Below are 17421 nucleotides of genomic sequence, written 5' to 3' on the forward strand. Positions count from 1 at the left end.
ACAATATTTTATAATGATATTCTTATCACCTAAATGTATTTTACTATTAACACGTGTTGCATGATTTTGATACTAAGTAACTACCCTGCTGTCTCTAGCATTGTGATACCCATAAACTGAATGATGAATAAACTGTGCATGCAGGTTAATGGTCTAATCTCACTGCCTGTGTATGGACGATAGGAAAAATAACATTTACTTCAGTACTAGCGTATCTATTGTATCAGTATTACAAAGCCATATTATCCTATGGTTGGAAATGACAGCAAATTAGAAGGAAAAATAATGCCTACATAATTGGTTGCCAGTTTTTTGGGGCTCAGTATTACTTACTTACACAATTGGACTGTGTCTTTTCATAAGTATACATTCTAGCATTTATTTCTTTATTTGCTCTTTGAATTGTGTTCAAAACTGAAACAAAAATCTGATTTACGATGGAGATCTTCCATGAAACAGAGAAGATCTGTATTAAAAATGCCTGAAAAATGGCCTCACAAGTAGTTAAGGAAAGTATGGCTGAATCTAATCTTACTTTTTAGACCTATTTAAACAATAATATATAATACACCTACCATGCACTGACAGTGAGTCAGTAAAATACTGCATGAATAAGCATGACAATTTTACAAAGAGAATATCATTATAAAATATTTATGAAACGTCTTTGTGTAATGAACCTTGTACATGGAGGCTTTTGTCCATTGTGGGAAGCTAAAAAAATAATAATCAACATTTCATTTACATATGCATGATGCTGCAAAATAGCGTATGTAAACTATTTCTTTCTGTACTGTTCAGTTACTTCTGTCATCAGCTCCTACAAGTTTTATTTGCAATCATTTGTTCAGATCACTGGTGCCCTCTTTGCTGTTTTCTATAAACTCTGTAAAATAAATGTCCATAAATATACTTTGATGTTGTCTTTTCATAATTAACCATTGTGTTGTTTGGAACCATACTGGCATTTTATGTTAAAATGCCACTATTAGTATGGGTACACCTGCTGCAAAGGGAACATGAAAGCAATAGTTTACACCTTTGAAATTGTATAGCAATCTGGTGTAAACGGGTAGAATCTTATTTTTGTGAACTTTCATATCAGCTCAAATATTTCAGCAAATTGCAACCATTACTAACCCCATTTATTTATCCCCTTAGTTCCCAAATCCTTTGCAGCCACATGCAAAGTATGTCACTTTAGTGACTTCTGGGAACAAAGGGGTGGAGCTCTTCATATTCTGAAATAAAATGATACATCAGTATATCATTATTACTGATATACATTTTACATGTAAATTTGTATCTAGACCCTAGCAGAAATTGTTTTACTGAACATTAAATGCCCAATCTTTTCATGTATTCTTTAAAATATTTTTTTTCTCTGCCAAGTTTCTAGATTCAGTGAAATTGATAAGAAATATGACTATGCAGAGACCATATTAAAAAGATGATCAATTCTTTGATGTCTAATTTAGAAGAGTACTGTGTTCTCAATGTCCTAAATGATCTCATGATATTGTAAGCAGGTTGTGATTTGGCATGCTTGTACGGATTGCACCCAGCATGTAAAAAAATTTCCTTTAATTGTTATGTGAAATGTTTGCATATGTGGTGATTATCTGTGAACTCATTGTACATGTATCCAAATGTGTTTTCTATTGTGCTTGATTTTGCTGGCCATTCTTGAATGTCTTGGCAACTCAAGAAACATATGTTCTCTGCTGTCTTCTGTAATGCATATACTCTTTGATGTTTTGTCATATTTTGTCAGCTTTTATTTTACTCTTTTTCCAACAACATATCTTTATATTTGTTGGAAACAAATTTATGCAAAGACAATTTTAGTAAGCTTTGCTCAACATTATTTTATTTATTCATTTGCCAAAACTTGTTCAAACTTTTAAACATCCACCTGGTGTAAATCTTTTGCAGTTAATCCACCGTCAGACTTGAATTTTACAATTATAGATGAACATAATGTTCAAATGTCATGGAAAAGGCCACCAGATGCAATAGTGGGTTACAGGATAACTGTGGTTCCAACACATGGTGAGTTCTGTAAAATTTTGTTATGTCCTTACATTTTTTTTAAAACTTGCCTTTATTTTTACTTATAGCTAACTGAGGTATGAGAGTAGCTATTAACATCTTTCTGAAGTTTGTGATGAAGACCGGGTAGCAGCAAAGGGCATACAGGAAGGACCAGTGGTTGTTCCAAGTTAGAGTCTTTCTTACCATAGTGTTTACCCTTTGGGGACTGCAAGTAATAAGTTTTGGGTGCCTTTCTTTTGCAAGGATCAAAAAGAAGGTGGAATCATCACTCTGGTCCTCTTCTGTGCTTTTATCTTAAAGTTAGAGAATTTTATTGTACTTCATTCAAATACTTCTCCCAGGTGAAATATTGTATGTGTCAGGTAATGATGTAGTAATGTCATATAACTTCCCAATAATGGCTGTGTAAGAGACCCATTATTCTATTTCACTTTGAGAAATAGTCAGTGTAAAAGTGATATTGAATCAGAACTGGACCATGATTTGTTAGATGATAGTACATTTTGTATGTACATTTTAAGTTTCAAATGCCCTGGAATTTATTAAATGCTTCGGTAATTTTGTCCACTATTGAAAACAGGCTAGTTTGAAGTTTTGTGTTTCAAAATTCATACTTCAGGAAAAAAGAAAGTGTATCATTCTGAAATTATAATTGGATTTTAGATAGATTATTCTCTGCTGCAAGTTTGTTGTTTTTTGTTGTTTTTTTTTTTTTTTTATGATCAACTTGTCATTGATATGACTAGATTTAAAGGCTGAGTTAACTGTTTTACATATTTGTTGCAGATGGGCCTACTAAAGAATTTACTCTTTCACCTAGCACTACCCGAACTGTCTTATCTGATCTTATACCTGATATAGAGTATGTTGTATCAATAGCTTCATATGATGAAAGAGAGGAGAGTCTACCTGTTTTTGGCCAACTGACAAGTAAGTAACTGTAATATAATTAGAAAACAGGGCGAGATAACTGAGTGAACATTCACAAAAGTTGACTTTGTTCCAGTTCATGAACAAAATTGCCACATAACTAAACCCTGATCAGCTGTAGCTGTCTGAAGAACCTTTTTCATTAAGCGTAATTCATAGTAGAAGCAGAGATAATTTGCAAGAGATAAGAGGAGACTAACATGGATATATCATGTCCGACAACCCCTATAGAATTTTTTGCAGGAGGCCACTGGTTCTTTTGTGCTAAACTTTCTTCCTATAAACTGCACCTGCTGAAGTCAAGGGGAAGACTCTCATTGACCTTAGTGACTAATAAATCCAACTGACTTCCTGTCAGGGAAAAAAAAAAAAAAAGCAAGCTAATTACCTTCATCAAACAACAAAGTGTGACACAATATATTTATATGCATAATAAAATATGGAATTAAAATGTTTATATTTTATATTTAATAAATAAAGCATAAAATAAATTTAATTAAATAAAAATATTAAGTAGAGCAGACTATCTTTTATGACACTTTTTGTTACATGTCTCAGGCTTCCCAAACAGCCATGAGAAAATTACTTATGATGAGTTTCCCTATGTGTTAGAGAGCGATAATACTGGCATTTCATCCAGGGATGTTGTAGATAATTTTCAGGAAATTACTGTACAAGATACACAAATACAGAGGATTCTTAATTATTTGTGTTTTCTGTATTTTGTATTGCCTTGAATGCTCTGTTGTCAAACCTGTAAGTAAAGGTGATATATTTGTAACTTACATTTATGTTTTCATGTTCTGAGGCTGCTCAGATTTGTGTCTCTAATTGTCTATGAGCTTTTGCTTGATGTTCACAAATTTGACCTGATTTCCTCCATTAACTCTATCTATGTTGTGCTTTGTGCAGTTCAGACAGGTGGTCCAGGGATACCAGAGGAAAAGAAGGTTGAGGCTCAATTGCAAAGTAAGGTGTTTTGTCTTTCAACTTACCTGACATTTTAGACATAAGTGAGGTCTAGCTCTAGGGCCCCATAAAGTTAAACTGTGTTACCTAGCAATGAAGTTAACTTGTAAAATTGTCCAGAGTTAAGAAAACTTGGGAAGGGACTGGATGGAAGGGATGGAAGGAATTTATAACTGCATTGAAAGAATAAGGTGCTAAGTTGGTACTGAAACTAGGAATTTATCAAAGCAGAAGTAACGAAATGAAACATTCCTATAACATCAAACTCTTGCAAAAAGTTGTCAGTTTTCATCTGCTGTGATATAAAAAGTCTTGTGGAATAGCATGAGAGATGTCTTAAAACTGAGTATCTAGGTGACAGTTCCCTTTTGGTAAAGGCAGCTAGAAGGCTCGTATGGGTGTTCACTTATGTGAATAATGCTTCCCCAAGTAAGACAATCCAGATAAGAATATCAATCTATTAAATATATCTTTGTTTTGGCTTTTACCTACTAAGTTTCTGTCAGACGTTTCTCACTGATTTGTAAGAATACAATTGCACATTTGCTAACAGAGACTTTTTTTTTTTTTTTTTTTCCTTGTGTTCCAGAATGCTCCATAAGTGCAATGACGGATTTAGTTTTCCTGGTAGATGGTTCATGGAGCGTAGGGAGAAATAACTTCAGGTATATTCTGGACTTCATGGTTGCCCTTGTATCAGCTTTTGACATTGGGGGAGAAAAGACAAGAGTTGGAGTTGTTCAGTACAGTTCAGATACAAGAACAGAGTTCAATTTAAATCAGTATTTCAGAAGAAGTGATCTTATTGATGCAATTAAAAGGATACCTTACAAAGGTGGCAACACAATGACAGGTACAGATTTCCCACATACGTGTTTATTCAGCATTTAATTTTCTATTTAAAATTTGCTTTAAATCCTAGTTCATTCAAGCTTAATAAAACACAACTTCTGGTGTTGTTTTTAGGTGAAGCTATTGATTACCTGGTGCAAAACACCTTCACTGAGTCTGCTGGAGCAAGAAAAGGCTTTCCCAAAGTAGCAATTGTCATTACAGATGGAAAAGCTCAAGATGAAGTTGAAATTCCTGCAAGAGAGCTTCGCAACATAGGAGTTGAAGTTTTTTCTTTGGGTATGTAGAGTTTTTCTAATGATTGAGAGATTAACATTCCTAAAGAATTACGTTATATGTTTCACAGATTCTGTGTTTCAAGAATTTTGATATGCCACTCTTTCCATGAGTGTGCCTTGAAATGGGTTGTTTGTGCCCCCCAGAGTGGAACATATCAGTTGTGTTACTTTGATAATTATTCCGTAGTGGAGACTAAGATGACTGACAACCACAGTTTCAACCTTGGGGTTACTGAAGTTACCACATTATTTTCTCAGGTTGAAAATGGAGTATGTAATCTCATTGCATTAGTCATTATTTTGTAGTTTGATTATTGATAATGACAGAAGACAGAACTGAATTAAACTCAGCTTTACCTCGGGATGTTCTGATGCTTTATGAATACATTCACAGGTGTCTGTATTTTATGGCTTCTTAACACAGTCCTATCTATTGCAACTTCTAGGAATCAAAGCAGCAGATGCAAAAGAACTCAAGCTAATTGCATCTCAGCCTTCATTGAAGCATGTGTTCAATGTGGCTAATTTTGATGGAATTGTGGATATACAGAATGAAATTATCTTGCAAGTGTGCTCAGGTGTTGATGAACAACTAGGTGAACTGGTTAGTGGAGAAGAAGGTGAGATACTTTATATAAATTATTGATTTAAGTTTATGCTGGTGCATATTTAAGGGGCTACCCCTACTTCCTTTGCTTTATTTCTGGAGTTCCATCCATTACCTCATTTAGCAAGTGTGGAAAACAGGTATCAGCTTTGTGCATTTAAATGCAGGAGAACAGAATATGTGATGTAGTAGATTTGGAATAGCTCCATTATTCCGTAGTTTCAAGAGCAACACAGTGATGTGCAGTTATCAGAGTCTCATATGGTCAATTTGGAAACAGGCATCACTTCTATGGAAAAATGTACTAAAGGGGAAAATCTTGCTTGGTGAAGGGGCAGAATATGTAATAGCTTAAGAACCAAGGGACAAAAACTGGAGAATGCTGAGAAAACACAGATGTCAAACTGTACCATTGCAGCTCTCTGGACCTGTAAGATTCTAAGTAACTAGTTATTCTTTGACCAAAATGGCATCAGGAATGACCAGTGTCATAGTGCTCTGTTCAGGTCTGCATTTGTTCACACTATCTACTGTGTTTCTGTGGGTGTAGCTTTCACTCCTGGAACTTCTACTAAACTTGAGGGACCACATTCTACCCTATCACTGATGCCTCATTTGGCCTGTCCTGTAATTCACTTGTGTATATTTTTGCTAAAAAAAAAAAAAGTGATTTTTAGTAAAGATTAAGCAAAGATGACTAAATTTATTCCAGAAATAAAAATGTATTTATAAATAAAAGTCTGTTTGTAATTGTAATTAATATTTTGAGCTTGCATTTTTGATTTCTTTCAGTGGTGGAGCCTCCTTCAAATCTGGTGGCCACTCAGATCTCCTCAAAATCTGTTAGAATCACTTGGGATCCATCCACAAGCCAAATAACTGGCTATCGGCTGCAGTTCATACCAATGATAGCTGGTGGAAAACAACATGTACTGAGTGTTGGTCCTCAGACTACTGCTCTGAATGTTAAAGATCTCTCTCCAGACACAGAGTATCAAATTAATGTTTATGCAATGAAAGGACTGACCCCCAGTGAGCCAATAACGATAATGGAAAAAACACAACAAGTAAAAGTTCAAGTGGGTGAGTTAGGAGCTACTGTGTTATTTTCACACGGTAGCTTTTTGTTGTTTAAACCTCTGATGCTTCTTTTAATATCATACCTTTATTATTTATGAGAAACAGCTTTACTTAGCGTGATTTATTTTCTTTATAAGCAACTGGGTATGATACATGAAAGGCAGATGTAATTGTAATGCTGTGGCTATTGAATATCTGTTTATAGTGGTGATTCTTTTTCTTTACAGAATGCTCACGTGGTGTGGATGTAAAAGCTGATGTTGTGTTTTTAGTGGATGGTTCATACAGCATTGGTATCGCCAATTTTGTTAAAGTAAGAGCCTTTTTGGAAGTGTTAGTTAAAAGCTTTGAGATATCGCCTCGAAAAGTACAGATAAGTCTTGTCCAGTACAGCAGAGATCCCCATATGGAGTTTTCTTTGAACAGATACAACAGAGTGGAAGACATAATTCAGGCTATTAACACCTTCCCCTACAGAGGTGGATCTACCAACACAGGCAAAGCGATGACATATGTGAGGGAGAAAGTATTTGTTACCAGCAAAGGATCAAGACCAAATGTGCCCAGAGTCATGATTCTTATTACTGATGGAAAATCGTCAGATGCTTTTAAAGAACCTGCAATAAAGCTGAGGGATGCAGATGTAGAAATATTTGCTGTTGGTGTGAAGGATGCAGTGCGTACAGAGTTAGAAGCAATTGCATCACCTCCTGCTGAAACCCACGTTTACACAGTGGAAGATTTTGATGCTTTTCAAAGAATATCATTTGAACTTACACAGTCTGTCTGTCTACGGATTGAGCAGGAGCTGGCTGCTATAAGAAAAAAATGTAAGCAACTACTATTACTTAAAGAAAGGTAGAAAATGCAATGAAAAAACATCTGAATCAATGTTTTGTGCTTGCAGCTACCTAAAGAATTGATATTGATGAAATTGTCCATATAGAAATGATAATTTTAATAACCAGGAATTTGGCTCTTATTTTCAAACATATTAAAAGCAATGGGAGAAATTAATGGAGAATTGGAAATGAAAAAATTATTGGAGAAATACTGTTTTTCCCTCCCCTCCTAGGTACCTAGAAAGCTATTAAAGTGTGTGTCTATCTGGAATGACCTTAGTGGATGTGCTCTGCTTTTACTCTCAGTGTCTTGATTAAAACAGTTACTTACTAGGGCCATTCTTTAGCTGTCCAAAATGAGGTAGCTAGTCTAATCTTGTCTTTTAGAATTTCAAAGGCAATGAAGCAATGCTGATACCTGCCGAGGGTCAATTGATTAATTTTTAGGGTAAAATAAATGGCCCTCTGAAATGGGCTTAGACAAGGCAATTTGGAACAGCAGATATTAGGTGATATTAATCTCAGTCTAACCGTAAAGTCTGAAATGAAGTAGCACATGAAAGTCTTCACATGCATCCAAATTTGGTGAGCTTGGATAATGTTTAATATTTAAAAGATTACTAAATGACCAACTTTTGGTCAGCTAAAGTTACTTATGATTAGTTGCACCCTCAGTGTCCCTACCTATGTTTACTAGAACGCTAACATTGAATAGTCCCCAGTATTGAAAACTCCACTCTCTTTAAAAATAAGCCTTTTGTTTCAGGATAGCTTTGAGGAACAAACCAGCAAGGCAGCCTTTGTTTTAGAGGGCTCAAGCAGTCTTAACATCCCCACTGTTAGACTGACTAGGCCAACCAAAACAAGCCCAGGATGTCAGGTTTGTGTTTGTGCCTCATGTCAAGTTCCTTGTTTCCCCTTTGACTCCATTCCTGAAAAAATACTGGGATTCATTTTGTCCTGTTTCTAATCTAGATCTGAAAAAACCCAAGGATTCTTAGTTCTCATTGAGGGCATGTTATCGCCATTCATGGGACATATCAAAGAGGGAACCCAAGCTGATCATCAGATTCTAACTTAAATGTTCATAAGTACATTTTTTTAGATGGACTGTTCTCATTTGGTCTAGAAATCACTGAGTTGGTGCTTCTATTCATTATCATATGATTTGAGACAATCTAGATATGACCTTAATGAAATTTGATAGCTATAAGCAAATACAGAAAACAAATACTGTTGCATGTGCAAGAAAATATCTGTTCAGTTAGAATAAATTAAATTATTGAGGGACATTTTTCATTTACTTTAGAGATTTTGTGTTAAAAAATATTCTAACAAGTATGCCTCATCTGTGCATTTTAATTTCCATACAGCTTATGTACCTGCAAAGAATATGGTCTTTTCTGATGTTACATCTGACAGTTTCAAAGTGAGCTGGTCTCCAGCTGGATCCGAGGTTTTGTCCTACCTCATTAAATATAAAGTAGCAGTCAGTGGAGATGAATTCATTGTTTCAGTACCAGCTTCAAGTACTAGCTCAGTTCTTACCAATTTGCTACCTGAAACTACTTACGCGGTCAGTGTGATTTCTGAATATGAAGATGGTGATGGCCCTCCCTTGGATGGAGAGGAAACCACCTTAGAAGGTAGGCTTCCCATTATTCTCAGACACAAAAGATTCATGTGTTCAAATAAGAATTTGCTTTGTGAGAATGGGCGTACTGTGGAACAGCCATCTGAGGCTGAGAAGCTATACTGGTATGCAGGATGAGAATAAACATTATTGTCTCTCAATGCATTTAGTAAAAATATAAAATTTCAATAATAGGCCAATATTAAATTATTAAGATCGGATTTTACTTTTCCTGAAATTTGAATGAATGCTGTGTTTCTCCACAGAGGCCTGTTTTCAAATGAAGAGGTGTGTTGTCAATAATAAATTAATTGGCATGTATAATCTTAATATACATTTAAGCTGCACTAGATGATCATTGTAGGTCCCTTCCAACTAAACTGTTCTGTCCTATTTAATAATTATGACTGATGCAGGAATGGATGTTGACTTTAATATATTTAAAGTCAAGCACATACCTATGTAATTTGCTGTGTCTACATCTAACTTAAATTAATAAGAATTCTGTTTTATATACCATAGGCTTAAAGGGGGGTGAATTTTTAGCCAGCTGTTTCTCATCAGAACTTCATGTTTCTGATCCATTAACTCTTACTGGTTGAAAACTTCCACTGATATCAGTGTGAATCTATGTGATCAATGGCTATAAATTTAAGCATGGTAGCTGTACTTTTTCTTGATAGAGTTTCCATGATGCATTTCCACTGATTTAAAGGAGAAGGATGACAGTAAATTTGATTTTCTGTTCCAGTAGTTGAATAGTCAGTATAGTCATGCTTTTTAAAATATTGATCCACACTTTTTCTTTATTCCATGCTGTCATTTGTGACCTTTATTGACGTAAATGGTTCCAAGGGAGCAAAAGAGATAGCATGGAAATGTGCTAATTGCTCTTTCCTCTTAAGACTGGTAAAAATGCACAATTATAAAATAGCTTAGTTTGGATATTAAGTTTGGAAGATACAGGTTTAACTGTTGGCGTGCATATTTCCATGACTATACCAGTCAGAACATTTTGGCCACACATAGCTTTCCCTTAGGAAAACAGACAAATTCTTGGCTGATAGAATATGTAGCCTGTGGGTGTAAGGAACAGGAGAAGGAATAGCTTTAATAAAAATAATCAGTGCTCCCATGTTGTAACTGATACTGGCTTAAATAATTGTCAGTGTCTTGATCTGATGAAATCCCAACATGTCTGAGAAGACAGAGCTCTTCTGCATTCATGTAAATGTCAGCAGCACTCCATGCAGATCTAGCTAACAATTTGGGCCAGATAGCTTTCTTGGCAACTAACTTTGGTTTCAGGATTTTAAAAAATATGAAACTGAGTATTGTGTTTCTGATTAGTAGAAAACAAGTTAGTTTCTTTAAAACTAGGGTTATTAATTGCTCCACTCTTAACAGGTCTGTAATTTCACACTGAAGAACAATGCTTTTGGCACATAACGTTCCAATTGAATTATACTTTAGATAATTAACAAGAAAAAACAAAACTTGTTTTGCCTAAATGACAGTGCTACATACTGCTGGACAGCTTTCAGTACAGTAGACATTAATGTGTGTTGGAAGAGCCAAGTCCTTCTTCAGTGTGCCCACTGAGTTCATGTGAAATGTCTGAGCTGCCATATCTTTTGTCAAGGAGCAGTCTAGGTTAAATGACTTACCACAGTTTTTCCTTAGTTTCTGGGATAACAAGCTATTTTTTGTCTTTGAGTTTGAGGCTTAATTCAGAAGCCTACATTAGATGCCACTCATATTGCAATTAATATATTTTCTTTGTTGTGAAAATTTAGCATAAAGAAATTTTTTTTTTGGTGTTTTTTCTCCTGTTGCATTTATCTTGGTTGTTTCTTTAAAACTGGAGAGCTGCATGTGTGTAGTCAGGTGTATCTGACAACTATCTGTAAACGGAGGTGGTGCAGAAGCAAATGGCCACAGCAAAGAAACCTATACGATTTGTTGTGTTAAGAAATTTCTCCACTATGCCCAAATGTGCCTTATGCAGTTCAGTTCTACTGTTACCACTAAACACAGTCAGACTGTGTTAAATTTCAGAAGCGACTGTATAACCTGAGATTAATGTTCTTTTGGGGACAACTTTGTTACACTGCTGATTGTAATTCTGGCCCTAAATTTTCAGAAATCACTAGTGGTTTGTGTACTTTAAACCAATGCAAGGGCAATATAAGCTGTTGTTTTGGTAAACTGGATGAGCTAACAGAATGGTTGGAATGGTTTCACTTCAGATACTACTGGATTAAAAGCAAATATTTACAAATTATGTGTGCATATTTTTTGTAGTTAAAGGTTCTCCTCGAAACTTAAGGATAACAGATGAAACTACTGATAGCTTTGTAGTCGGCTGGACTCCAGCTCCAGGAAATGTCCTACGGTACAGGCTTGTATATAGACCACTTACGGGAGGAGAAAGGAGACAAGTGACTGTCTCAGCAAATGAAAGATCAACTATTCTGCAGAATTTGATCCAAGATACAAGATATGAAGTGTCTGTTGTTCCTGAGTATCAGTCTGGGCCTGGGAATTCACTGTATGGATATGCAAAAACTGATGAAGGTACATGATCAATGCTGTGAATGTAGTAAGCTTGGGAAGAACTTGCATGCTGATATGTTCATACCGAAAAGAGAAAAATCTATATTGGCCATATGTATTATCCCATATGAACAGGGAATTATAAAATTACTCAAGCCTAGTTGAGAGGTAATTTAAGACAGTGTAGTTCACCAAAATTGTAATATTTCCTTTTAAAATGTAGTCTATTGAACCTGCAACACCTAATATGGCAAGGTAACTTGAGTGAAGAATCTACCTGTCTGTTTAATTAATTGTCCTCATGATTCTTCATATCGTCAATGATACGAATTATAGTTCTTTTCAGCAAATTCAGACCGTGTTTGCAGTTTGTTCTGAATATCTAGCAAGGAATGAATGAAACTTTTAATTTCCTAAAGTTATCACTGTAGCCTTAACTTGTATGAAAATCTATGATCATGCCTTATTAAGCAAAATCTGAAGAGTATGGAGAAGAGTACAAATATCCTGAGCACTGATGAAACTTCACTGAGATTTTGAATATTAGAGACCAGAAAAACTATCATCAAAAATAACTCTGTAGGAAACCAAATGTGTTAATTTCACATTTCATTTTTGCTCTTTGACGTAATTCTGCAGACAGTTGCTTCAACATGGATCTTGCCATGGTGAAGTTGAGCATGTATTCATGTGCTAGTATGTATAAGTGTCCCAGAATTGAGCCTGTTTTAACAGAAAAAAATAGGAGCAAAAAGACTTTGTTGGGCATTTTTACCTAAGGAGGGTGGGGGATGGAATTGTGCAGTCCTGATTACAGTGAAGTTATACTGTAGCAGTGTTAGTGCAGGCTACTCAGGGATTATTTTTTCAGTGTTAAGTCCTATGTTGTGGTAACCTAAAAAATAAACCAAGAAATGAAGCTTGCTTCAACTTGTTTTCAACATCTTTTGGCATGTGCAGTCCGAGGAACTCCAAGAAATTTGAGAGTTTCTGATGCTACAACATCAACAATGAAGCTGTCTTGGGGTGCTGCTCCTGGCAAAGTGCAGCAGTACTTTATAACATACACTCCAGTCACAGGAGGTGAAACTAAGGAAGTGACTGTGAAAGGTGACACTACCTCTAAAGTGCTGAAAGGCTTAGACCAAGCCACTAGGTATGCATTGACTGTGTCTGCCTTGTACGCCTCTGGAGCAGGAGAGGCCCTTTCTGGAGAGGGAGAAACGCTTGAAGGTAATTGCTTATTTTTTCTGTGCAGTCGTTCATTTATTTGGTTAATATTTAAAGTGTCTTAAAGTGTACTGTCTTCCTGAGTTTTCTGTAGAGGTAAATATGTGAATGAAAAATAGGCAAAATGACATTCTCCTACTTTACAGGGATTTTCCAAACCTACTGTGCAACAGAGAAAACAGTAGGGTCAAATCAGTGGTTGTGGAAGGGACTCTGGGTCTCTTGAAAAAAGTATTGCCAGAAGCCCCAAGCAAAGCTAACTGTACTTCCACACCAGCCTCAGTGAAATATTTTGTCTTACAGCTCTCAACTTCTGACCTGTTTTAGTGGCAGATTGTTCTTAACGTAACAGGATTAACTAATGGGGTCAAAGTATCTCATCCATTTGAAAATTTGCAGGCTTTCTACTGTACTGGGATTGAAACACGTTCAGGGACCATTTTTGCGTTAGAGAAGCAACATCTAGTCTAGGCATAGGAATAATAAATCATATCCTGCTTTTAACTAATAGAAGTAAGAACCTGGAGCTGAGCATTAACAGAATGCTGGCAAAAGTGTAAGTCAGAGCCAAAGGCTTTCTTATAAGGAGGAGAGGCTGCTCTTACTTTGCCTTTGAGTAGAGAATTTCCCAGACTTCCTCTCTGTGAACATTCTCAGTGTCATCTGTTAATTGTCAGAGGATAGGGAAAGCTGCCTCCTAGGCCATGAAAGGAAGTGTGACTGTGGTCTGTGCTGGCTAGGTATGTATTGCTAAAGTCTGGAACTGCAGCTGTGTAGGCACGGCACTTGAAAACATCATACAGATGAATTAAGAGGAATTAAAACTTGTCCATTGAAGCTAATGGAGTTATAGTAGAGATATACTTGGCTCTCAGTTTCTCCATCAGTTTAACTTTTTGTTTATGAGATAGGTTAGGAAACAAACCAGAAAACCTCTTTTCAATAGGCAACTGTAAAACAACAACAACAACAACAAAATCAGTTCCAATGATTCACCAATGTTCTGAATACATCCCACTAAAATTTAGGCACTTATGTGTACACTGAAGTTTGCATCAAGGACTCTATGATTCTTCTGTGATTGATGAAGAAAATCAGATACTTTCAGAAGGCAGGTAGTCCATCTGAGATCTCATTTTTCCTTCAAAGGAACATTTCTCTGTCCATTGACTATAGAATGAGCAGCTGAGAGCTCAGTATCAACCCCCTGCCCACCCTGCTACCTAAGTCTCAGATAATGATCCAACCCACCTACTTACACTGAGACAGGGTGCAGCCATCAGAGAATCAGACACCTTGCAGTTCCTGCTGAAAGTTCCCTAACTCCCTCACTTTCACTACCCATGCAAGATCCAAAATGCAACTTTTGTAGGAGAAAAGAACCTGACTCCTGCCCAGGACACTGCTGAGATCCAGATAAAGGAAAACAAGTAGCTGGATTCTGTCTGTATCTTCCAGAAAATCCAGGAGGACTTAAGGAAATTACCTGGTAGTGGTGCTGCTGCTGCTTCCTTTTGTATGGTATCCTACTAGGTCTAACACTTTTTTTGGAGGGAAGAGGGAGCATGGAGACATAGGCCCTAGTCTGGGAGAGTTTGAATTCGCATCTTCACATCCCAGAAGACTGACATGTCTGTAGTGTAAGCTGGGCAAGAAAGTCCTTTACTGTTTCCACTGACCCTGAGCAACTGTACATCCATGAATGCAAATTTCACTCTCAGAACAAGAGCAGACTGGATCCCAAGAGGACAGAGTAGCCTGACATCCCTGCTTTTTATTCTGTGCTGTCAGTTGAGAGAGGAACACCTTGTTCTTCTTTTGCAAATCTTGAGAAGCCTCTGTGTCTCTCTCAAACAGACTAAGTTGTCCACTTCCTTGGGGAGATGCCTCAAATTTTAGGTAAGGGTTGACCACATTAACTGCTTATATTTGGTGGAAATTTGAGATGTTTTCTTTAAAAGCTCTCTCTGAACAGACTGAGAAGAAGTCTCAGCCTTCAAATTAATAGCCAGTCTGGAAGGCATTGAGTATCTTTGTAGTAAATCCATGAGAGACCCTTTGTTAACATGGAGCTCTGGAGAGATCAAGTGTGTTTCAAATTCATAAAATAAGCTTAGCTTTCTACACTATCATAAAACTTGAGCAATAGAAAAGTATTTTAAGTCATTGCCTAGAACTTCAGTTAAAACACATTCTGAATAGAGAGAGCAGTGAATGAAATATGGAGAATCAAAAAGACAGTCATCAGGACACCAGACTTCAGACTTGGGTAGAGACTGTCTTGTCTACCTGACTCAAGTCAGGTAGAGACTTGACTCTTTCAGTGCTCCCCCACCACAAGAGGGCTCTGATTCTGTTCTTTCTGTGGTGATAAATTGTCAATAAAAAGAAAAACAATTCTGAAAATTGGTTAAAGAGTCAAATAATTTAAAAGTATAGTTGACTATAGCTTAGGAATAGGTTTACATACAACCAGATGGAGTTTAAAATGGATGTGGCACTTAAAAGGACGCAGAAACATTCTTCTAAGAGGTTTTACTCTAAGCAACTGAATTAAAATCTTACACAAAAAATTCTGTGACAGATTTTGTCTTGGGATAAATAGGAATAAATGAGCATCCTGTCATATAGCTGAATTTCTTTTTATTCAGTTCCTCAGCTGGGAGAAAAACAAATTAAAAATTGCTTTTACCATTTTGACAGGTATAACTTTGTGACTGAAATACATATCCTTTGAAGATTCAGCTGGATTTGAAAATCCTATCAGGGTGCACTCTAGAAAACATTGCTCTTTGTATTAAAGCTGTCTATTAAATTTCTCTTGGTTAGATAAAATGTTAGTAAGAGCATATAAAGATGTCAGTCATTACTGGGTGATCAAAGGTAAAGAATAGAATACAAATGTATGTTTGCATGACAGCAGAGGCCTAAATTATGATGTGTCGTCATGGAACATCCACTGTGTATTTCAGTAATCAGCATATCTGCAGTTTCATGGGGTAATAAAAATACTTGAATTAGGCCAAAATTCTTTGGACATGGTCCATAGATATTTTAAAAGGCTCTCTGACTAATGGTATGAAAGGTTCTCAGAGTATCCGCTGAAGTACATGTAAGACAATATTTCACTGTATGGTACTGTCTTACCTCATTGAAGGATAAAAAGATAAAATCTTTGAAGAAAAACAGACAATTAAGAATAAAAGGATTGCAATTTTGGAACTGAAAGGTAACATTCAAACTTCAAAGATTAGTACAGAAGTTTACTTGAAAAAAGAAGTCATGCTGCCTGTGAAGCTAAAAAAAATATGGTTGGACTTGGCTGAAAAGTTACACAGGTCAGTGAAATGAATACTTGACTAACTATTAGCTGAAATAACTTGTCTGACTGAGGCTAGGAATGGGACAGATCTTAACTCCTGGAGAAATAAACTTATCAACAGTAGTGACAAAAAAGCTGTGAAAGGAAGCATAAAAAAGTGTTTAGTGTTTCAGTTAGTTTTTCCGTGAGCCATAGTGTCTGAGAAACAAAATAGTGCGGTGTGTGTTTTTCATTGCCAGCACTGAAATACTGAGCACTTAAGTATTTTCCTGTATCAGGAATCCCAGTGGGGCTTACTTGATGTCTTCACCATATGAATTCTCACCAAACCTATTCAGTCAGTGATGCCATAGTTGCTGGCCACTTCAGTTCATCATCATATCAAGAGCTAGGCTTGAGATTGCCTTTCAGACTGGGACAGTTGTTAGTTTATGGTATTGATATGACATCTAAGAGCAATAATTTTGGGTGTAGTGAGCATTTCTTCCCTAATAAGAAAGTGAGGAAAGAGAAGCTAGATACAGTAGCTTCTCCAGCTATTGTATAGTCAAGTGGCAGGAAATGAAAAATCCAAGCTCTCAGATGTTTATGGAATTTTATTGAGTCACTAAATGGTCCCCTATGACTAAGGGTGTAGACAAACATTCTTACTGCCTTCAGTAATGATTTATTTTGCTCTGCATGTAGTAGGAGAACTTACATGGGCAGTTACTGTATCTTGGTTGCAAGGGTAGCCTTCAGAAGAGACTGAAAAAATGATAATTTCTTAGACTGCTCTAATATGATTTTCAAGAACATGTCTGCCGAGGCATTCATTGAAGGTCCTTCAGTGCTATATGTTATCTCCAAAGTATTTTGGAGCAGTTACAAATTGCTCTTGGAAGTTCTTCCTCTTCCTCTGCTTTGCTCTGCATGTCAGTTTTTCAGTGTTTTGAAGTGGCTTGCTTGTTTCAGGGTACTCAGGAAAATCAATCCACACAAATCCAGTAATCATTCTGTGTACTTGATATCATTTACCAGCTAGGTAATCTCTGCTTCTCCTTTTTTTTTTCTCTTTGGTGAATATA

At 36.3% G+C, this 17421-nt stretch overlaps 1 protein-coding gene across 7 annotated transcripts in view; it reads left to right on the top strand.

Moving 5' to 3' along the window:
* COL12A1 (collagen type XII alpha 1 chain) overlaps positions 1 to 17421 on the top strand; it is a 107679-nt gene that overhangs the window by 10535 nt on the left and 79723 nt on the right. For 6 of the 7 annotated variants that reach the window (XM_042803335.1, XM_033002760.2, XM_033002763.2 and 3 more), the window contains 11 exons: positions 1936 to 2052; positions 2842 to 2985; positions 3898 to 3954; positions 4544 to 4807; positions 4921 to 5085; positions 5531 to 5704; positions 6484 to 6774; positions 6999 to 7601; positions 8987 to 9259; positions 11551 to 11823; positions 12763 to 13035. The exons of the other annotated variant lie outside the window; for it this stretch is intronic. In XM_042803335.1, coding sequence (XP_042659269.1) covers positions 1936 to 2052; positions 2842 to 2985; positions 3898 to 3954; positions 4544 to 4807; positions 4921 to 5085; positions 5531 to 5704; positions 6484 to 6774; positions 6999 to 7601; positions 8987 to 9259; positions 11551 to 11823; positions 12763 to 13035 — 2634 coding nt within the window. The remainder of the gene's footprint in view (positions 1 to 1935; positions 2053 to 2841; positions 2986 to 3897; positions 3955 to 4543; positions 4808 to 4920; positions 5086 to 5530; positions 5705 to 6483; positions 6775 to 6998; positions 7602 to 8986; positions 9260 to 11550; positions 11824 to 12762; positions 13036 to 17421) is intronic. 7 annotated transcript variants of the gene reach the window in all.

Source organism: Tyto alba, unplaced genomic scaffold, assembly GCF_018691265.1.
Source record: "Tyto alba isolate M040663 unplaced genomic scaffold, T.alba_DEE_v4.0 Super-Scaffold_40, whole genome shotgun sequence".
NCBI classification, from domain to species: Eukaryota; Metazoa; Chordata; class Aves; order Strigiformes; family Tytonidae; genus Tyto; species Tyto alba.